Source organism: Tauraco erythrolophus, chromosome 1 (genome assembly GCF_009769465.1).
Source record: "Tauraco erythrolophus isolate bTauEry1 chromosome 1, bTauEry1.pri, whole genome shotgun sequence".
NCBI classification, from domain to species: Eukaryota; Metazoa; Chordata; class Aves; order Musophagiformes; family Musophagidae; genus Tauraco; species Tauraco erythrolophus.
In genome coordinates, this window is record NC_141465.1 from 9,409,166 (window position 1) to 9,425,618 (window position 16,453).

General features: G+C 39.2%; 1 protein-coding gene across 1 annotated transcript in view; it reads right to left on the reverse strand.

The window, feature by feature from the left end:
* Window positions 1–16,453, reverse strand: part of ABI3BP (ABI family member 3 binding protein) — a 167,968-nt gene that overhangs the window by 91,508 nt on the left and 60,007 nt on the right. Inside the window, exons 9-12 of the mRNA XM_086622839.1 lie at window positions 16,238–16,333; window positions 9,026–9,103; window positions 4,075–4,155; window positions 2,663–2,737 (exon numbers count right to left, since the gene is read on the reverse strand). Coding sequence (XP_086478965.1) covers window positions 2,663–2,737; window positions 4,075–4,155; window positions 9,026–9,103; window positions 16,238–16,333 — 330 coding nt within the window. The remainder of the gene's footprint in view (window positions 1–2,662; window positions 2,738–4,074; window positions 4,156–9,025; window positions 9,104–16,237; window positions 16,334–16,453) is intronic.

A 16,453-nucleotide genomic window follows, 5' to 3' on the forward strand; every position in this document is an offset into this window, starting at 1 on the left:
TTCATTTTTAATGTAGGCAATATGAATATAAGCCAAAAAGTGAACAGATTTTTTTTTTTTATATATTGGATCTGCTTTCCCATTTACTTTCAATCCAGATTATGACACTAAAAATATGATTCCAAGTTACTATCCTGATGTAGCTGGACTCAGCAGTTGGGCCAGACGATCATTGTAGGTCCCTTTCAACTGGAACTATGCTAGTTTATAGAGAAGAAAATAAAACCAACAAAAGCCATATGATTCACAACTTTTGGCAAAAGCTTCCATTGATCCATTTACATACAGTAAGAACTGTGAGAGATCTCCCAAAGGCATCAGAACATTGAAGGCATGTTAACAAAGCTGTCTTTCAGAAAGGTTTGAATCCAAAATATACCGACCACACAGAAAGTTTATAAAACAAAGGAGATATCTCCCTCTGGTACAATGGAGATAGAAAAATAAAGAAAAAAATGTCTTCAGGGGAACTGGGGCAGAACACAGGTCACATACACTTAAACTTCAGAAATTAAATTTTGCTTTCTTTGCTGGTTTTATGACAGCAGGTGATCGAGGCATGCAGAGGCAAAGTGCAGAGAAATCTCTTCTGTGCAACCCTCCCCTGCCCTGCTCTCACACAGTATCTTTGACTTCAGCATTGACTTCATGGGGAGCACAGATGCTCCAGCTGACCTGGTGGCTGGGCCCAGCCTCACATAATTCAATCCACTTTTGTTAAGTGTAACTATTTGGCAGGAATGGAGGACATGAGAACAAAATCAGAATAAATACTTGAATGAAACATGTATTTTGTTTCAATTGTCATTATTTTCCTTTACCACTGAGGTAAACATAGGTTTAGTTTATTATTCCTCAGCAGAAAGCAAAAATAGTTCGCATACCTAATAATTTTCAGATTTCTAGCTACACTTACAGCAAATAGGTTCTTAAATCACCAGTTGTCTGTCTCTCTCCCCAGTGCTGCCTCTGAGTGGATTTAATCACTTCTTTCGCTACAGTGAAAACAAATATGTACCCCATTCCCTCAAACATATCTAGAAAAGAGCTGTCAAAAATTGTAGCAAATTAAGAACAAATTATGAAGATAATTTTCATGGTCTTGAGAATTTGGTTCAAATACGCATTTCAAGAGTAAGGGCTGTTCCTGAAAATTATTTTAAAATTTGGCAGACTGCAATGAGAAAAAGTATGGTATATAAATAAACCAGCACTATTATATGATAACTTCTTGACTAACGTTTAGAGAAATATAAATCCGTACTGATTCAAGGTAACTCCAGCTAGCTAGTATAATAGCTGCTTATAAAGACAGCAGCAACAAGCAGCTGTTTCGGTCGAATGAGGTATTTATGGCTAACAGAATGACACAGTGTAGAGAAATACAGGCCTGTTATGAAATCAGAGTTCTTGAGAAGGGAGACACAGGATATGGTGTAGAGGAGTACAGGCATGGGATGAAAAGAGATGGGGACCAGGCTTGGCACTGGAGACCCCCATGCCATAAACAGCTCAGTGACGGGTCAGTTATAAAGTTGCACATCTGGAGTCGGACAAAGGGGCAACGGCAAGAACACAGAAATAGTATCTAACATATACAAATGGCACCGCATGTGGTAAATTCAGATGTAAGGTGTCTCTCAGCAGAAGAAGGAAAGAAAGAAGAGAGGAGGAAAAAATGATCAACACGAACATCATATTGCTCCCAGCATCTAACTTGCTGAAACATCCCAAATTATCACAAACACAAGCACGAAATCACCAAGCTTAGGACCTGGAGGTGTAGCGGAAGGGCGAGCAAAACACCAGGAAAACGGGTAGAAACTAATAAGTTTGTATGTTACTATTTTAATTATGTTACTGCTATTATTGAGGGTTTTTCAGTATGTAAGTACTCTACCTGCATTAATATTGTTTTACTTTTAAGAGTTAAATCTAGACTAATGATGATTCTTGAACTAGATAGACTGTTAAGATTTCCATTATACTAACAATAAATTCTTGGCTTTATACACATATATGTAAATACATATGTCTATACATATATACATACATATACTTATTTTGAGAATGTGAGCAGTGCCATACTTTCTCAAATATCAGGCCTTTTCAAAGTGTCCTGAAGTTCATCACCAAACAACTAATAAATACAGAAATAATCAAACACAAATATTTAACTACAACAACATCTACAAATTATGGCACTATTTTAACCAAATAGACAAGAATTTGGCAAACTACATGAAAATCCACAGAACTGGTGTTGGCTGGAACAGTACTCCAATTGTCAAATATAGTCATTCTCAGAAGCTTATGGGGCACTTGCAAGAAAATTACAAAACTAAGAGTACAGATGTTAGCTAAGTATAAATTCCCATTATCATTCTATAGATAAAAGTTAGTCCATATATCCTCATGAGTTTGTTTGTTTGTCAAAATGAAGCACTAATCTGGAGTATCCTGTCATGACAATAAAGGAGAACCAGACTTAGAAAGAATAAATCTGCAAATTTTGTGAAGAAAAAGCTAATGGCTACCATGTTTTACATACCGAAAGATATTATTGCAGCTGAAGTATTAAAACCTACCAGCCATAGAAACAACAAAAGAATTAAAAAATTTTCCACTGAAGTTTACTCAAATTTACAAAGAAAGTAATTACCAAGTTTTGTCAATGGACTTTTTGGAGCATCAGAGATTCTGGATCCAGAAGGAAGCGGTTGTATTTCATTAGAAGCTAAGATAAAAGAAATAATTGAGGCTTTATTTGATTAATAATATTACAAGGTACAGTATGGATCTATATTTTGGCTTATAAACCATTCCTGAAACAAATGAAATTTAATAAAAAAGTAGTTCCAACCTAGGAAAAAAAAAACCCAACACATAACTTTGTAATTTACAAGGTGTGTGGAATATGAATGAAATCACCTTTTCCCTAATTGTAATACAAAGATCACAGGAATTTGATAATGAACATCCATCAGTGACTATGACCACTTGGTTTGAAACTAAGAAGTGACTCATCTTGATTAAATTTCATATTTTAATCTTTAAAAGTATGGCAAAAAACAAGCAAGGTTGATCAGGCTTAAAAAAAAAAGATTAAAAATTAGAGTGAGAATTAGATTGAATGATGGTTTAGCTTCAGTAGATTCTGGAGATCCGGTTGCAACTGTAAATGAAAAAAGACAAAAGGGAGTATGACATTAACATGAATCAAAAGGATTATGTAAAAATAGGTTTAGTAAGAAGCACTATCAGTTCTCTTCATGGGAAGATCTGTATTTCAGTCTTGCAAACGCTGATGATCTTTTCCTTTATTGTACATCATCCTGTATGTATGCCACTTGTGCTTTAGAAAAATCTAATCAGAGTTCAAAAAAAAAAACAAACAACACAAAACCCACAACTTCAAGTTTAGATTTGTGTTCATAATTTTGCATGGTTTGAGGATTAAAATACAGGCCACAAAATCAACATTGGAGAATTCAGAATTCTGAAGAAGTAAGTAGATGCTGCTCCAGATCACAAAACTAACAATACTACTACTTAGATCAGAAATCTCATTCTGAGACATCTCTGTGAGAAAAATCAGTAGAGCTCCTTTTCCTCCAGGACAAATACGACTATATCAGGTCACATGCAACATAAAATTTTCCTTTTGTATCCCTGTTGATGCTACCTAAATGAACCTGTCATCAGAAGAATATCGAGTTAATTGTTACAACTCTATCACTGAGGTTATTTTACTGATGGAAATTTTACGCGATGTCAATCATACAGTTCAGATAGACAGAAAGCATTATTTCAGAAACATAAAATTGAATCATCCGGTCAAATCTGCTAGCAGTAATCATATGTGTAACAGCTACAGTTCAGCCAGAGCTAGATGCATCCTGTTTTATATTTCATGTGTCAGTCACTGGAAACACAAAGGGAACCAGAATTTTTTAATTAGGACTTCCTTTGGAGTCAATACAAAGGGGATGCAGCAAGTAGTAGAAAAGTTCTGCTGGAGGTGAAAAAAGCATTTAAAGTACAAAGAAGGTAAAAAGCAGCAAAATCAGTTACCCAGTATGTTCTGAGTTTGCACCAGTTCGGGTTTAGGTGTCGATTTAAATCCCTCAGGTCCATGTTTTTTCTCAGCCTGAACTAGAAGAAAGAAGCTTTATTTAATTTAGAATCCCTCTGAGTTTTTCTTTATCTACTGCCCAAAGCTCACTGCTTTTCTTGTCACCATTTTATGCCACTTGATTAAATATTTTCTGCAGCAGCACAACTCCATCACAATTAGTATTTATTTTTGTTTTCAGATGTGAAGTCTATATGATGTTTTGCATTTATTTTGTTGTAGTTTTACAAAAGCAAAGGAAAATATAAATCACAAAGAACAAAGCCAAGATCAGAAGCTCACACTGTTCATTATGATATACAATATAAACAAGATCCACTACATCACAAAATTTATTTACAAATATTTTCCCTGATACTCTGATATTTTTTGAACTTCTAGTAGAAAAATTATCATGAAAAGAACAAAGATTCACTTATAGTACCTTAGCTCTTTCATTTTTCTAGTAATAATATAAAGGCATTTGACTTTCATTTGTTCTTCTAATTCTACATCTTCAAAGTAAAGTATAGGCAGTTTATTAAACAGCCACTAAACTGAACTGCTGACCATATTTTTATAAACTAGTACATAATGATGCTCTTCCAGCTGTTTCACATACCATTTAATTCCTATGGTACGTAAGTCAAGATCACTTCTTTCCATCTTGCTGGAGGTCCCATAGCATTTAATCAGTCATACAGTACACACAACTGCTAATCCCAGATTATAAAATGACAAAGCTTATTGATATGGAATACAGGATGGTGAAGTCTCAGGCTTGAACATGGTAAGAACATTAGTTCCTTCCACCAAGAAAACTGCATGGTATTTAGCACATGTTGGTGTTTAGAGGAGATCTTTAATATTGGTGACCAGCATCAATATAGCACTAAGTTTTAGTATTTGTTCAGTTTAATAAAAGATCACTTTCTTTTTAAGATACAATAGAAGAGAGTTACTTCTGTTTTTTCAGCACACTCTCCATGCTTTTTCCACAATCTGCTGAGCACACTTCAAGCAAGAACTGATTGTGTAGGTTTATAAGCTGCTGCTTACTTTACTGTCACAGCACGGAACAGCAAGAATGTATTTACTCAACATTTCTTAATTTTCCTTTAACTTCTCTCAACCTTCTCATTCATGTTCCTCTCTTCCTCCACAACTGGAATGAAGATATCCTGATGGAAGCAATAATCTCATTCCTTCTTGTGTCTCACAGAAGCACAATGCGAATCCTTCAGTGGCCAGAAGGTGGACAGGAGGAACAGAATTTGGGAAACATGGCAATAAAGGAGTCACTCCTACTAAACTAGTTCAGATTTACAGGTAGTACCTTGCATTTCAAGCCTATTCTCTATTTCACAAATCTACTTTGATAAATCTCTGGTACAATCCCCTTACATAAATAACTTGCTCCTTTTTTTTTTTTTTTTTAAACTAGTTCTTCCATGTCCTAGATATGTTGATATGATATAGATGTGCTGATATTTCTTTTGGTTAGCTCCAATTTCCCTGTGAACTTAATAAAAAGGCTCACATTTACTTCAGCTAAGCAAAAAAATGTAGTGGCAGTTTGAAGTATTTGAGGTATATTAGACAGAATTTTAAAAACTGAAGGGAAAAAAAAAGCATTATGAATTTGTGGTGTTGTGTTAAGAATAAATTAGTCCTAACTGGAAAATATTGTAACAAGCCTGGCAAAAACAAATCATGAAAGAGCTTACTAACCAGTCTTTCCATGGAGGTGCATGCCAAGGGAGGGGAGGCCTGAAATTAAGAAAATGATGGGATGCCTGGCTGACAAATACACCAAAAAAAGTTACTGAACCATGTTATATGACAAAACACACCCTTTGACAAGGACCCAGTGGAATACAAGAGCAGCTCAGCTCATGAAGCCTTTCACACAGTCCACTTGCTGAAATACTGCAAGCTTCTTTCTTCCCTTCTTGCATGACTGATGACACAACAGCAGCCACAGCACCCAGCTCCTTTTAAATCAGCAGTCTGTTGCCGCTTCTGGCACCAGTTCTTAAACCTTTCACAGCAAATAATTACTACGCCTTACTCAAAGAACCCAGTAGGATTTTCAAACAGGAAAGCCTGAATGAGATATAATGAAGTAGATCCTACTGCTAAACTCAATTAATTGTGCCTATATATTACCCTGTCTCTCAAAGGCAACCCTTGCAAAAGGCCGGTGCTCAGATCTCTTGCTTAAGTTACCTGTGAAAGTCTGGCTCAATGCTGAAGTATTCAAGCTATTTTTGCATATGCAGTGGCTTAGACAGAAATTACACTAAAGAACTTCTAAAGGATTCACTTTCATTTCCCTGTTTCCTGCCACTCTATTTTTTTTTCTGTTTAACTGAAATACTGTGACCACAATTAATACATTCTTTAACGTAAATAGTGTGACATACTCACACTTTAACGTAAGACACTGGTGCTGTGATGAACGAAGAATGACTGAAAGGAACAGTCACAACAGAAAGAGACACGGAAGCAAAACCACAGAGGAAGCATGAAGTGGAAGATGAAAATAATTCTAAATATTTCAGTAAATAACTAATGATGTGACAGCATTAAGAATATGTTCGGTTGTAACAAATGGTTATATATCATTGGTCATTAAAAAGACCGTACGTGCCAATTATTATCCTGTATAATGAAACAGACCATCCCACTTCATAAACATGTAATTCTGTGCTACGGCTAGAGATGACAACGTTTGTGGTTAGAATCACTGCATGCTAGGTACATAAATATAATTACAAAACATAAAGGAAAGGAAATGGAATGGACTAATTTTCTCTTCCCCAGGTGATATACCGATCCTGGTGTCAGATTTCCCACTGTTTACTTGATTAACCAGTAAATTCCACCACAAGGAATGACATATTTTGATTAGACGAATGTAAGCCTCAGGACTATGATTCTGCGGGACAGCCAATAACATAAACTTACACATTCAGTTCTCACTTTTGCAAAATAGCAAAGTTCTATAAAATATATTTGTAGGTTGCTTTTTCTGCAGTTACTTAGACAAGGTAAAATAATTTACTAAAATAACTGTAGAATTTAGGTCCATCAGAGACCTCAAACTGTAAAACAAACAAAAAAAAATGGGAAAAAAAGTATTCTTTGCAGTTTTTTAAAACATACTCACACATTTCCAATTAAAAGCAAGCTGTTTATTACACATATGCTAAATGTAAAGTTCAGAGCCCACTTTGATAATAAACTTCTGCAGAGAAGCGTCTTTATTTTCCCCTTAGTATTCAGGATAAACAGAAAAGTGTTATCCATATGAAGGTTTTGTAGAAAGGAATTGATGGTTAAAGCTAGAATTTGGCAAATACACTTACTATCGAGTGGAAAACAAAATTCTGCAAACATTTTCAGAGAAAAAAAAGATGGATTGTTTAATCTAAAAGATGGTTGCAAATCATTACACAATTTTGCTGCATTACTTCATCGTACATCTTCTCTTTTATTACCTACATATTCTTTGAGAGTTTTTTTTTTTGTTTGCTTGTTTGTTTGAATTAAAGACTGAGTTGATCTGATGATATAAGGTATGACATCTGTGATATTCCTAAGGAATAAAATAAACGCAGTCATATTTAAGGGCAGTATCCATGTGAATCATGTGATGTCAAAGGAATAATGTGCTACACCATTTCAGCCAGCCAGGAAATACTTTATAGATGGAATAGAGTAATGCCAGCAAGATCCCTTAAAATGACTAAACTAAACCAAAGCAAACCGTCGCTGCATTGTTTCCTCAGATTCTTTTTTCATTTTAACGTCTTGCCACCATTCAAGCCTCCTTTCTCCCTTTCAGCAAAGAAGTTGGTGGAAGCCAAGTATTGTCTCTAATGACAGCAGAATCAAGACTTCCGTTCTCAGTTACAGGATAAAAGTCAGACTATAGAATTGAAGATATGAGTATGCCTACTTAAATAATTTCGAAATGTGAGTCAACAAAGTGGGTGCAAAGTCCCTCTTCATCATTGGACTCTGAACAATTTAGTTCTCTCCAATCTTTGTGCCCTCAGATTGCAAATGTTAAAATATAGGGCTGTACTTGTACACAACTTGATAAAGTAGTCTATGTTAGACTAACCTGTTTCCTAAGAAAATGGAGGCAGTAAACCTTGCAAGTTTTAAACTTTCTCCATGTTTTTGAACACATTATGAAATTAGCATCTGAGTATGCCCTTTTAAATACGGGCTGTTTTTTCAGCCATAAGTAGATGCTAAAAAATTTCAGTCTTCCAAAGATACAAGCAAACATATATTTCACAGATGTATAACCTTGAAAATGAATCTTGGATCAAATTTTATATTCCTTTCCCATGTATGTGAATGGCTCCCATTTACTTTAATAGGACCGGTAAGACCACAGAGAGAGTGTGGTCAAGATTAATCTGTTGAAAACTGAACTTAAATGGAACATCATGCTGTCATTCTCTGCACCACTGAAAAAAAGCTTGTTCCTGTGACTGTTCCATCTTAATCTTATGCATGCATTTTGCACAATCATGCTCTTATCCCTAATTTTCTTCTTCATATACTTCATGGCAGTCAGAAGGTCAAGGTGCATGAAAACTCTTGTTCTGCCGTTTTTCACTATTTCAATGTATCCCCACAAAGATATGGTTCTAATTCTAAGTGTTCTCATAAACCTAACAATTGTAGCATCTGAAACTTTCCTCCAAAATTAGATTCAGATTTTTATCCATGTCTACCACTCATGGCTACTAACTCAGCTACATTATCCTCCTGTTGATTCCAACTACTGCCTTTAAATGCAGATTAAGCAACACAAAGATGGATTTAATTTTAGTTTATATATTTGCAAAAGATATTCCACACTATTTCTAAAAATAGAATTTTAATTACCTGGGAGAGACTGCGGGGAGATTTCTTGAACTTCCGGTGTTTTGGATTCAGCAGGCCATACTCGAGTTTCATTCTTAGCTAAAGGGACAAAGACGTCATGATTGTGAAGCTGTATCTGCTTTGTTCTACTACAGATTTATTCCTGTCCCACTTCAGTTTGCCAAAGTAGATCAACATGGGTAAATGTGGAAAGCTGAATACCTTTAAGAATCAATGAACTTTCACTGCACAATCAGTACAAGCACCTGTTGAGCTATTTTAAATGCATGAATTGTTGGTATTATTTTGTTCATTAAAAGATTCCTTAAAAATAAAATTACAGCAAGGAATTTAATGTCTTACGAATCATTACTTTCACAGCGCAAAATAGTTTTCAGTGGTTTTCATTCATCTAGCATTTGAGCATTAACATCAAAAATGCTTTTCAAAATTCAAAGATGTAATATATTTCGAACTGTTATACAAGAATAGTCTAATGTATTTTCAAATAAAATGGAATTGTCACACTAGTCATGTCCTTATTTTCCTTTACATGACTTCTAACAATTGCAGTGGTATGACAATAGTCTTCTATCCCTAAACTTCACAGCATTGACAGATATAAAGATATTCCAGTGGTGGATATAGAGAAAATTAATTAATTTTGAATTGAATAATACATCTGTGTTTTTCTTTCCACTGAATACTAAGGCGATAAATTTTGTGTGTTTTTTTTCTGGACTATGACTCTTTTTAAAAAAACTAGTTAGATTTTAACTATGTAAAGAGACAAAATACTTTGAGAATTCAATAAATATGATATTTTGTGATGCATTATTTTGACTTTTCTAAATAATACAGAATTAGAATAGTCGCACTATGCCAGCAAATCATAATTAGTCACAACTTCACACTCAGCATAAGCCTTATTGTATTTTATTGTAGACATACACAACATCAGCTCAGGATATCTGTATAAATTTGGACAATACGTCTTTTTGTCAATTATTTTATACATTTAAATTCTTTCTCAGAGTATTTTTGCTTTCCAAGCAATGAGTTTTCCCTGGTTTACACTCCTTCGAAATCCAGTAGTCCCTTGTGTGTACACCTGTGTACTTCATGTTCTCTGGTAAGGAACACATAGTAAACAGAATAGAACAAAACATCACTTGTCTGGTCTGTTTATTTTCACAAAGGTGTTTGTGTAATCTACCATAAAGAGTGGTTCCAAACTGGCATCACACCAGCTATCTATTTTAGACATATCGAAGCACTTAAATTTAGAAGTCCAAGTTCTATGCTCAGCCAGCTAACGATGTTGGACATCTCTAGGACAACTGAAACTACCTTTGTCTTTTTCTCCACTTTTTGCTCATAGTCACATTCTGCAATTTTTACTGCTTGCATTACTGACGCTTATGACTATCTGTAAACAAAACATGTTTTTTTGCAGAAAGGCACGATTTTACTGGTAGAAAATCATAGAATCACAGAATCATAGAATGGCATAGACTGGAAGGGACCTCAGAGATCATCTAATCCAACCTTCCTGTCATGGGCAGCGACGCCTCTCAACTAGACCAGGCTACTCAAGGCTCTGTCCAACCTGGCCTTGAACACCTCCAGGGAGGAGGCATCCACAACTTCTCTGGGCAATCTATTCCAAAGTCTTACCACCCTCGTACTGAAGAATTTCTTCCTAAGATTTAATCTAAATCTGTTCTCCTTCAATTTAAACCCATTTCCCCTTGTACTGTCAGCGGGCACTCTTGTGAAAAGTCCCTCCCCAGCCTTCCTGTAGGTTCCCTTCAGGTATTGGAAGGCAGCTATTAGGTCCCCCAGAAGTCTTCTCTTTACAAGGCTGAACAATCCCAGCTCCTGCAACCTGTCCTTGTAGCAGAGGTGCTCCAGCCCCTGGATCATCTTTGTGGCCCTCCTCTGAACACGCTCCAACAAATCTGCCTCTCTCTTATGGTGGGGACACCAGAACTGGACGCAGTATTCGAGGTGGGGTCTCACAAGAGCAGAGTAAAGGGGAAGAATCACTTCTCTTGACCTGCTGACCACGCTTCTCTTGATACATCCCAGGATGAGGTTGGCCTTCTGGGCCGCATGAGCGCACTGCCGGCTCATGTTGAGCTTCTCATCTATAAACACCCCCAAATCCTTCTCTTCAGGGCTAGTCTCAACCCTCTCTGTGCCCAGTTTGTATTTGTGCCTAAGATTGGCTCAACCCAGGTGAAGGACCTTTCATTTTGACTTGTTGAAGCTCATGCAGTTTGCACTGGCCCATTTCTCAAGCCTATCAAGGTCCCTCTGGATGGCCTCTCTTCCCTCAAGTGAGTCCACAGCACCACACAACTTGGTGTCATTGGCAAACTTACTGAGGGTGCACTCAATGCCGTCATCCATGTCGCTGACAAAGATGTTGAACAGCACTGGACCCAGAACAGACCCCTGAGGGACACCGCTTGACACTGGTCTCCATGTAGACATTGAGCCATTGACCACAACTCTTTGAGTGCGACCATCCTGCCAGTTCTTTATCCACCGAGTGGTCCATCTGTCAAATCCGTGTCTCTCCATTTTAGAGACAAGGATGTCATGTGGGACAGAGTCAAACGCCTTGCACAAGTCCAGGAAAATGACATCCATTGCTTTACCCATGTCAACCAGCGCTGTAGCTTCGTCATCGAAGGCCACTAAATTAGTCAGGCACGACTTGCCCCTAGTGAAGCCATGTTGGCTGTCACCAACCACTTGGTTATTTTTTATGTGCCTTAGTACAGCTACCAGGAGAACCTGTTCCATGATTTTACCTGGCACAGAGGTAAGGCTGACTGGTCTGTAGTTTCCTGGGTTGTCCGTGGTCCCTTTTTTAAAGATGGGGGTTATGTTGGCCCTTTTCCAATCTGTAGGAACCTCACCAGACTGCCAGGACCTCTCAAATATGATGGCTAGTGGCCTAGCAACTTCAGCTGCCAGTTCCTTCAGGACCCGTGGATGTATCTCATCAGGTCCCATGGACTTGTGCACCTTCAGGTTCTCTAGGTGTTCCCGGACCCGATCTACTCCTACCCTGAGTGGTTCTTCACTCTCCCAGCCCCAGACAACATCCTCTGTGATTTGGGTGGTGTGGTTCGAGTGGTTGCCAGTGAAGACTGAGGCAAAAAAGTTGTTGAATATTTCAGCCTTCTCCATGTCCTCAGTAACCAGGTCACCCGTATCCTTCTGGAGAGGTCCCACATTCTCTCTCATTTTCCTTTTTTCTCTCACATACCTATGAAATCCTTTTCTGTTATTTCTAATATCGCTGGCCAGATTTGTCTCTGTTAGGGCCTTAGCTTTTCTAACCTGGTCTCTGAGTACACAAGCAACTTCTCTGTAATCATCCTCCTGCAGGTGATAGAGGAGCCAACAAGGAGGGGTGCCATGCTCGACCTTGTGCTCACCAACAGGGAGGGACTGGTGGGCAATGTGAAACTTAAGGATAGCCTTGGCTGCAGTGACCACGACACGGTGGAGTTCAAGATCCACGGGGCAGCAAGGAAACTATACAGCAAGCTCTATGCCCTAGACTTCAAGAAGGCGGACTTCGGCCTCTTCAAGGACCTGATGGGCAAAGTGCTGTGGGAGGTGGCCCTGGAGGGACAGGGGGCCCAGGAAAGTTGGTCCACATTCAAGGAGCACCTCCTTCAAGCTCAGCAGAGGTGCATCCCGATGAAGAACAAGTCGGGCAAAAAGACCAGGAAGCCCGCGTGGATGAGCAAGGAGCTCCTGGACCAACTGAAAATGAAGAGGTTAGCCTATAGAGGGTGGAAGCGGAGACAGATAGCCTGGGAGGAATATAGAGAAGTTGTACGAGTGACCAGGGATCAGGTGAGGAAGGCTAAAGCCCTGAAGGAATTAAATTTGGCAAGGGATATAAAAAGCAATAAGAAAAGCTTCTATAGGTATGTAGGGGACAAAAGGAAGTCCAAGGAGAACATAGGCCCCCTCCGAAAGGATACTGGTGCTCTGGTTACCCGGGACATAGAGAAGGCTGAGTTACTCAATGACTTTTTTGCCTCAGTTTTCACTGATAAAGCCTCTTGTCTTACCACCCAAGCTGTGGAAAGAACTAGCAGGGACTGTGAGGATGAACCACCGCCCGCTGTACTTGAAGAGCAGGTTCGAGAACATCTGAGGAACTTGAAGGTGCACAAGTCCATGGGACCTGATGAGATCCATCCGCAGGTCCTGAAGGAACTGGCGGATGAAGTTGCCAAGCCACTGGCTATTGTATTCGAGAAGTCGTGGCGGTCTGGCGAGGTCCCCGATGACTGGAAGAGAGGGAACATAACCCCCATATTTAAAAAGGGGAACAAGGAGGACCCGGGCAATTACAGGTCGGTCAGCCTCACCTCTGTGCCTGGCAAGGTCATGGAGCAGATTCTCCTGGGAACCATGCTAAGGCACATGGAGAGCAAGGAGGTGGTGGGTGACAGCCAACATGGCTTCACCAAAGGCAGATCGTGCCTGACCAACTTGGTGGCCTTTTATGATGGGGTGACAGCATCGGTGGACAAGGGTCGACCAATGGATGTCATCTACCTGGACTTGTGCAAAGCTTTTGACACTGTCCCGCATGACATTCTTCTCTCTAAACTAGAGAGGCATGGGTTTGATGGATGGACCACTCGGTGGATAAGGAATTGGCTCAATGGCCGCACTCAGAGAGTAGTGGTCAACGGCTCAATGTCCAAGTGGAGACCAGTCACGAGTGGTGTCCCTCAGGGGTCCGTGTTGGGCCCGGCCCTCTTCAACATCTTTGTCAGTGACGTGGACAGTGGCATGGAGTGCACCCTCAGCAAGTTCGCCGATGACACCAAGCTGTGTGGTGCTGTCGACACGCTGGAAGGGAGGGATGCCACCCAGAGGGATCTCGACAGGCTGGAGAGGTGGGCCCGTGTCAACCTCATGAAGTTCAACCAGGCCAAATGCAAGGTCCTACATCTGGGTCGTGGCAATCCCAGGCACAAATACAGACTGGGTGGTGAATGGATCGAGAGCAGCCCTGAGGAGAAGGACTTGGGAGTACTGGTGGATGAGAAGCTCAATATGAGCCGGCAATGTGCTCTTGCGGCCCAGAAGGCCAACCGCATCCTGGGCTGCATCAAGAGGAGCGTGGCCAGCAGGTCGAGAGAGGTGATTCTCCCCCTCTACTCTGCCCTCGTGAGACCTCACCTGGAGTACTGTGTCCAGTTCTGGAGCCCCCAACATAAGAAGGACATGGACCAGTTGGAGAGGGTCCAGAGGAGGGCCACGAAGATGATAAGAGGGCTGGAGCACCTTTCCTATGAGGACAGGCTGAAAGAGTTGGGGCTGTTCAGCCTGGAGAAGAGGAGGCTCCGGGGTGACCTTATAGCGGTCTTCCAGTACCTCAAGGGGGCCTACAGGAAAGATGGGGAGAGGCTGTTCAGGAGGGCCTGTTGTGATAGGACAAGGGGTAATGGTTTTAAAATAGAGGGAGGTAGATTCAGGTTGGATATTAGGAAAAAATTTTTTACCATGCGAGTTGTAGAACACTGGAACAGGTTGCCCAGAGGGATGGTGGATGCTCCGTCCCTGGAGACGTTCAAGGCCAGGTTGGATGAGGCCCTGAGCAACCTGATCTAGTTGGAGATATCCCTGTTCCTTGCAGGGTGGTTGGACTAGATGACCTTTGAAGGTCCCTTCCAGCCCTAACCATTCTATGATTCTATGATCCCAGGTTACCAGTCCCTGCTTCCATGCCTTGTGTATTCCCCTTTTGTATTTGATTTTAGCCAGGAGTTCTTTGTTTATCCATATAGGTCTCCTGGTGGTTTTGCCTGATTTCTTCCTTTTAGGGATGCAATGCCTTTGAACTTGGAGGAAATGAAAACAAATGAAACAAATGAAAACAAATATAAAAGTTCTAGATACTATAGTCCAAAACTAATATTGGAGACCTTAAGCTAGTAATGATGAACAAGATTACAAGCTAGTAGTGATGAACATCTTGTTTTGCATGCTTGTTGTTCAAAGAAAATATTAATAATACTAATCAAGTTAACAGTGTGATTAACTTTATCACATTGACTGAAAACCAGTAATGCTCTGTAATGTAAATATTGCAATTAAGTTTTTCCACTTAGCTTAATTTTTCAGTAGCCACAGATGATGCTAACAATATTTGTCTGTCAAATGCTGTTAAATACTTCCAGATACTAATTTTTAAGGAACTCAGCCTCAGTCCAAACATATTCTTACTCCAACTCTGTAGCTCTACCCTTAAACGTACATAATATCTTAACAGAAACAAGCACTGCTGTTTTCTCTCTGCAAAGCAAGCCAGTCTGAGAATGTGCCATGGCCATCAGAGTAAATTAAACAAAGCAGAAATAAGAAAGGAAAAAAAAAAAAAGCAGAAATAAGAAAGGAAAAATATTTGACCCACTTGTTTAGAGTTCAAATTAAGTATTAAGACTAGATAAGCCAAAAGTCATCACCTCCAGAACTCTACTCAAGGGATCTGTGAAAGATGCACTGGGGGCACTATTAAGCTTTTTAAATATAGCTGAATCTCCCATGATTATGCTATTCACAGATGATATACTGGTTTACAGATCCTAAACAGAAGCGTCAATTAACCTTTTCCTGCAGCTTTCAGGCATATTCACAAAGATATACGTGAAACCTGTACTGAAATGTTCTAATTTCTGGCTATCATTTTTTCATGGATTTAATTACAGACAATAAATAAGAATCTCTTCATGAAACAATTTCTCACATACACTCAAACTAGAACCCATATAATCAAAATTCACTTAAAATCTGGTCTTTCAAATGGACATACAAACTTCCATTTTTAAAGCCATGTATTGAAAGATATAACCTTTGAAAAAAATAAGTTACATTCATACCTTGTAAAACAAAGTAAAACCCCTATACATGACTGGTTTACTTTCTTTCCTCTATGGATCAAAGCTACTGTATATTCTTTTAAATGGCTGTGAAATACGTTAAAAAACTGTTCAGATGTTTTAAAATAAGTGAATTTCTATGAATCCTTATAAGTCCAAGCTAATCAGTAAACAGACAGAGACAACTAGACAAAAAGAAGGTAAGAGGAAAAAAAGGGACTTTTCTGCTTCCGTACATGATCTCACACTGCCACGCTTCTGGCACTGCCCATGAACAATACAAGCTTAGTTTATTTCTGCTTACCCAGTTTCTTCCTGGATGCTTGAGGTGTGTCATCTATTGTCAGGAGAGGAGGAAGTTTCTGCTGCGTTTCATTGAGACCTGGAACAATAAGGTGCACTACACAGAAAGATGTGTATCATTAATTCCAAAAGAGAAAAAAAAGACAGTCTGCCCTCTGAAATATGTGAGCAACTACTACTGAACCATTGGGAGTTTAGTCTGAGTATCTGGGAAATT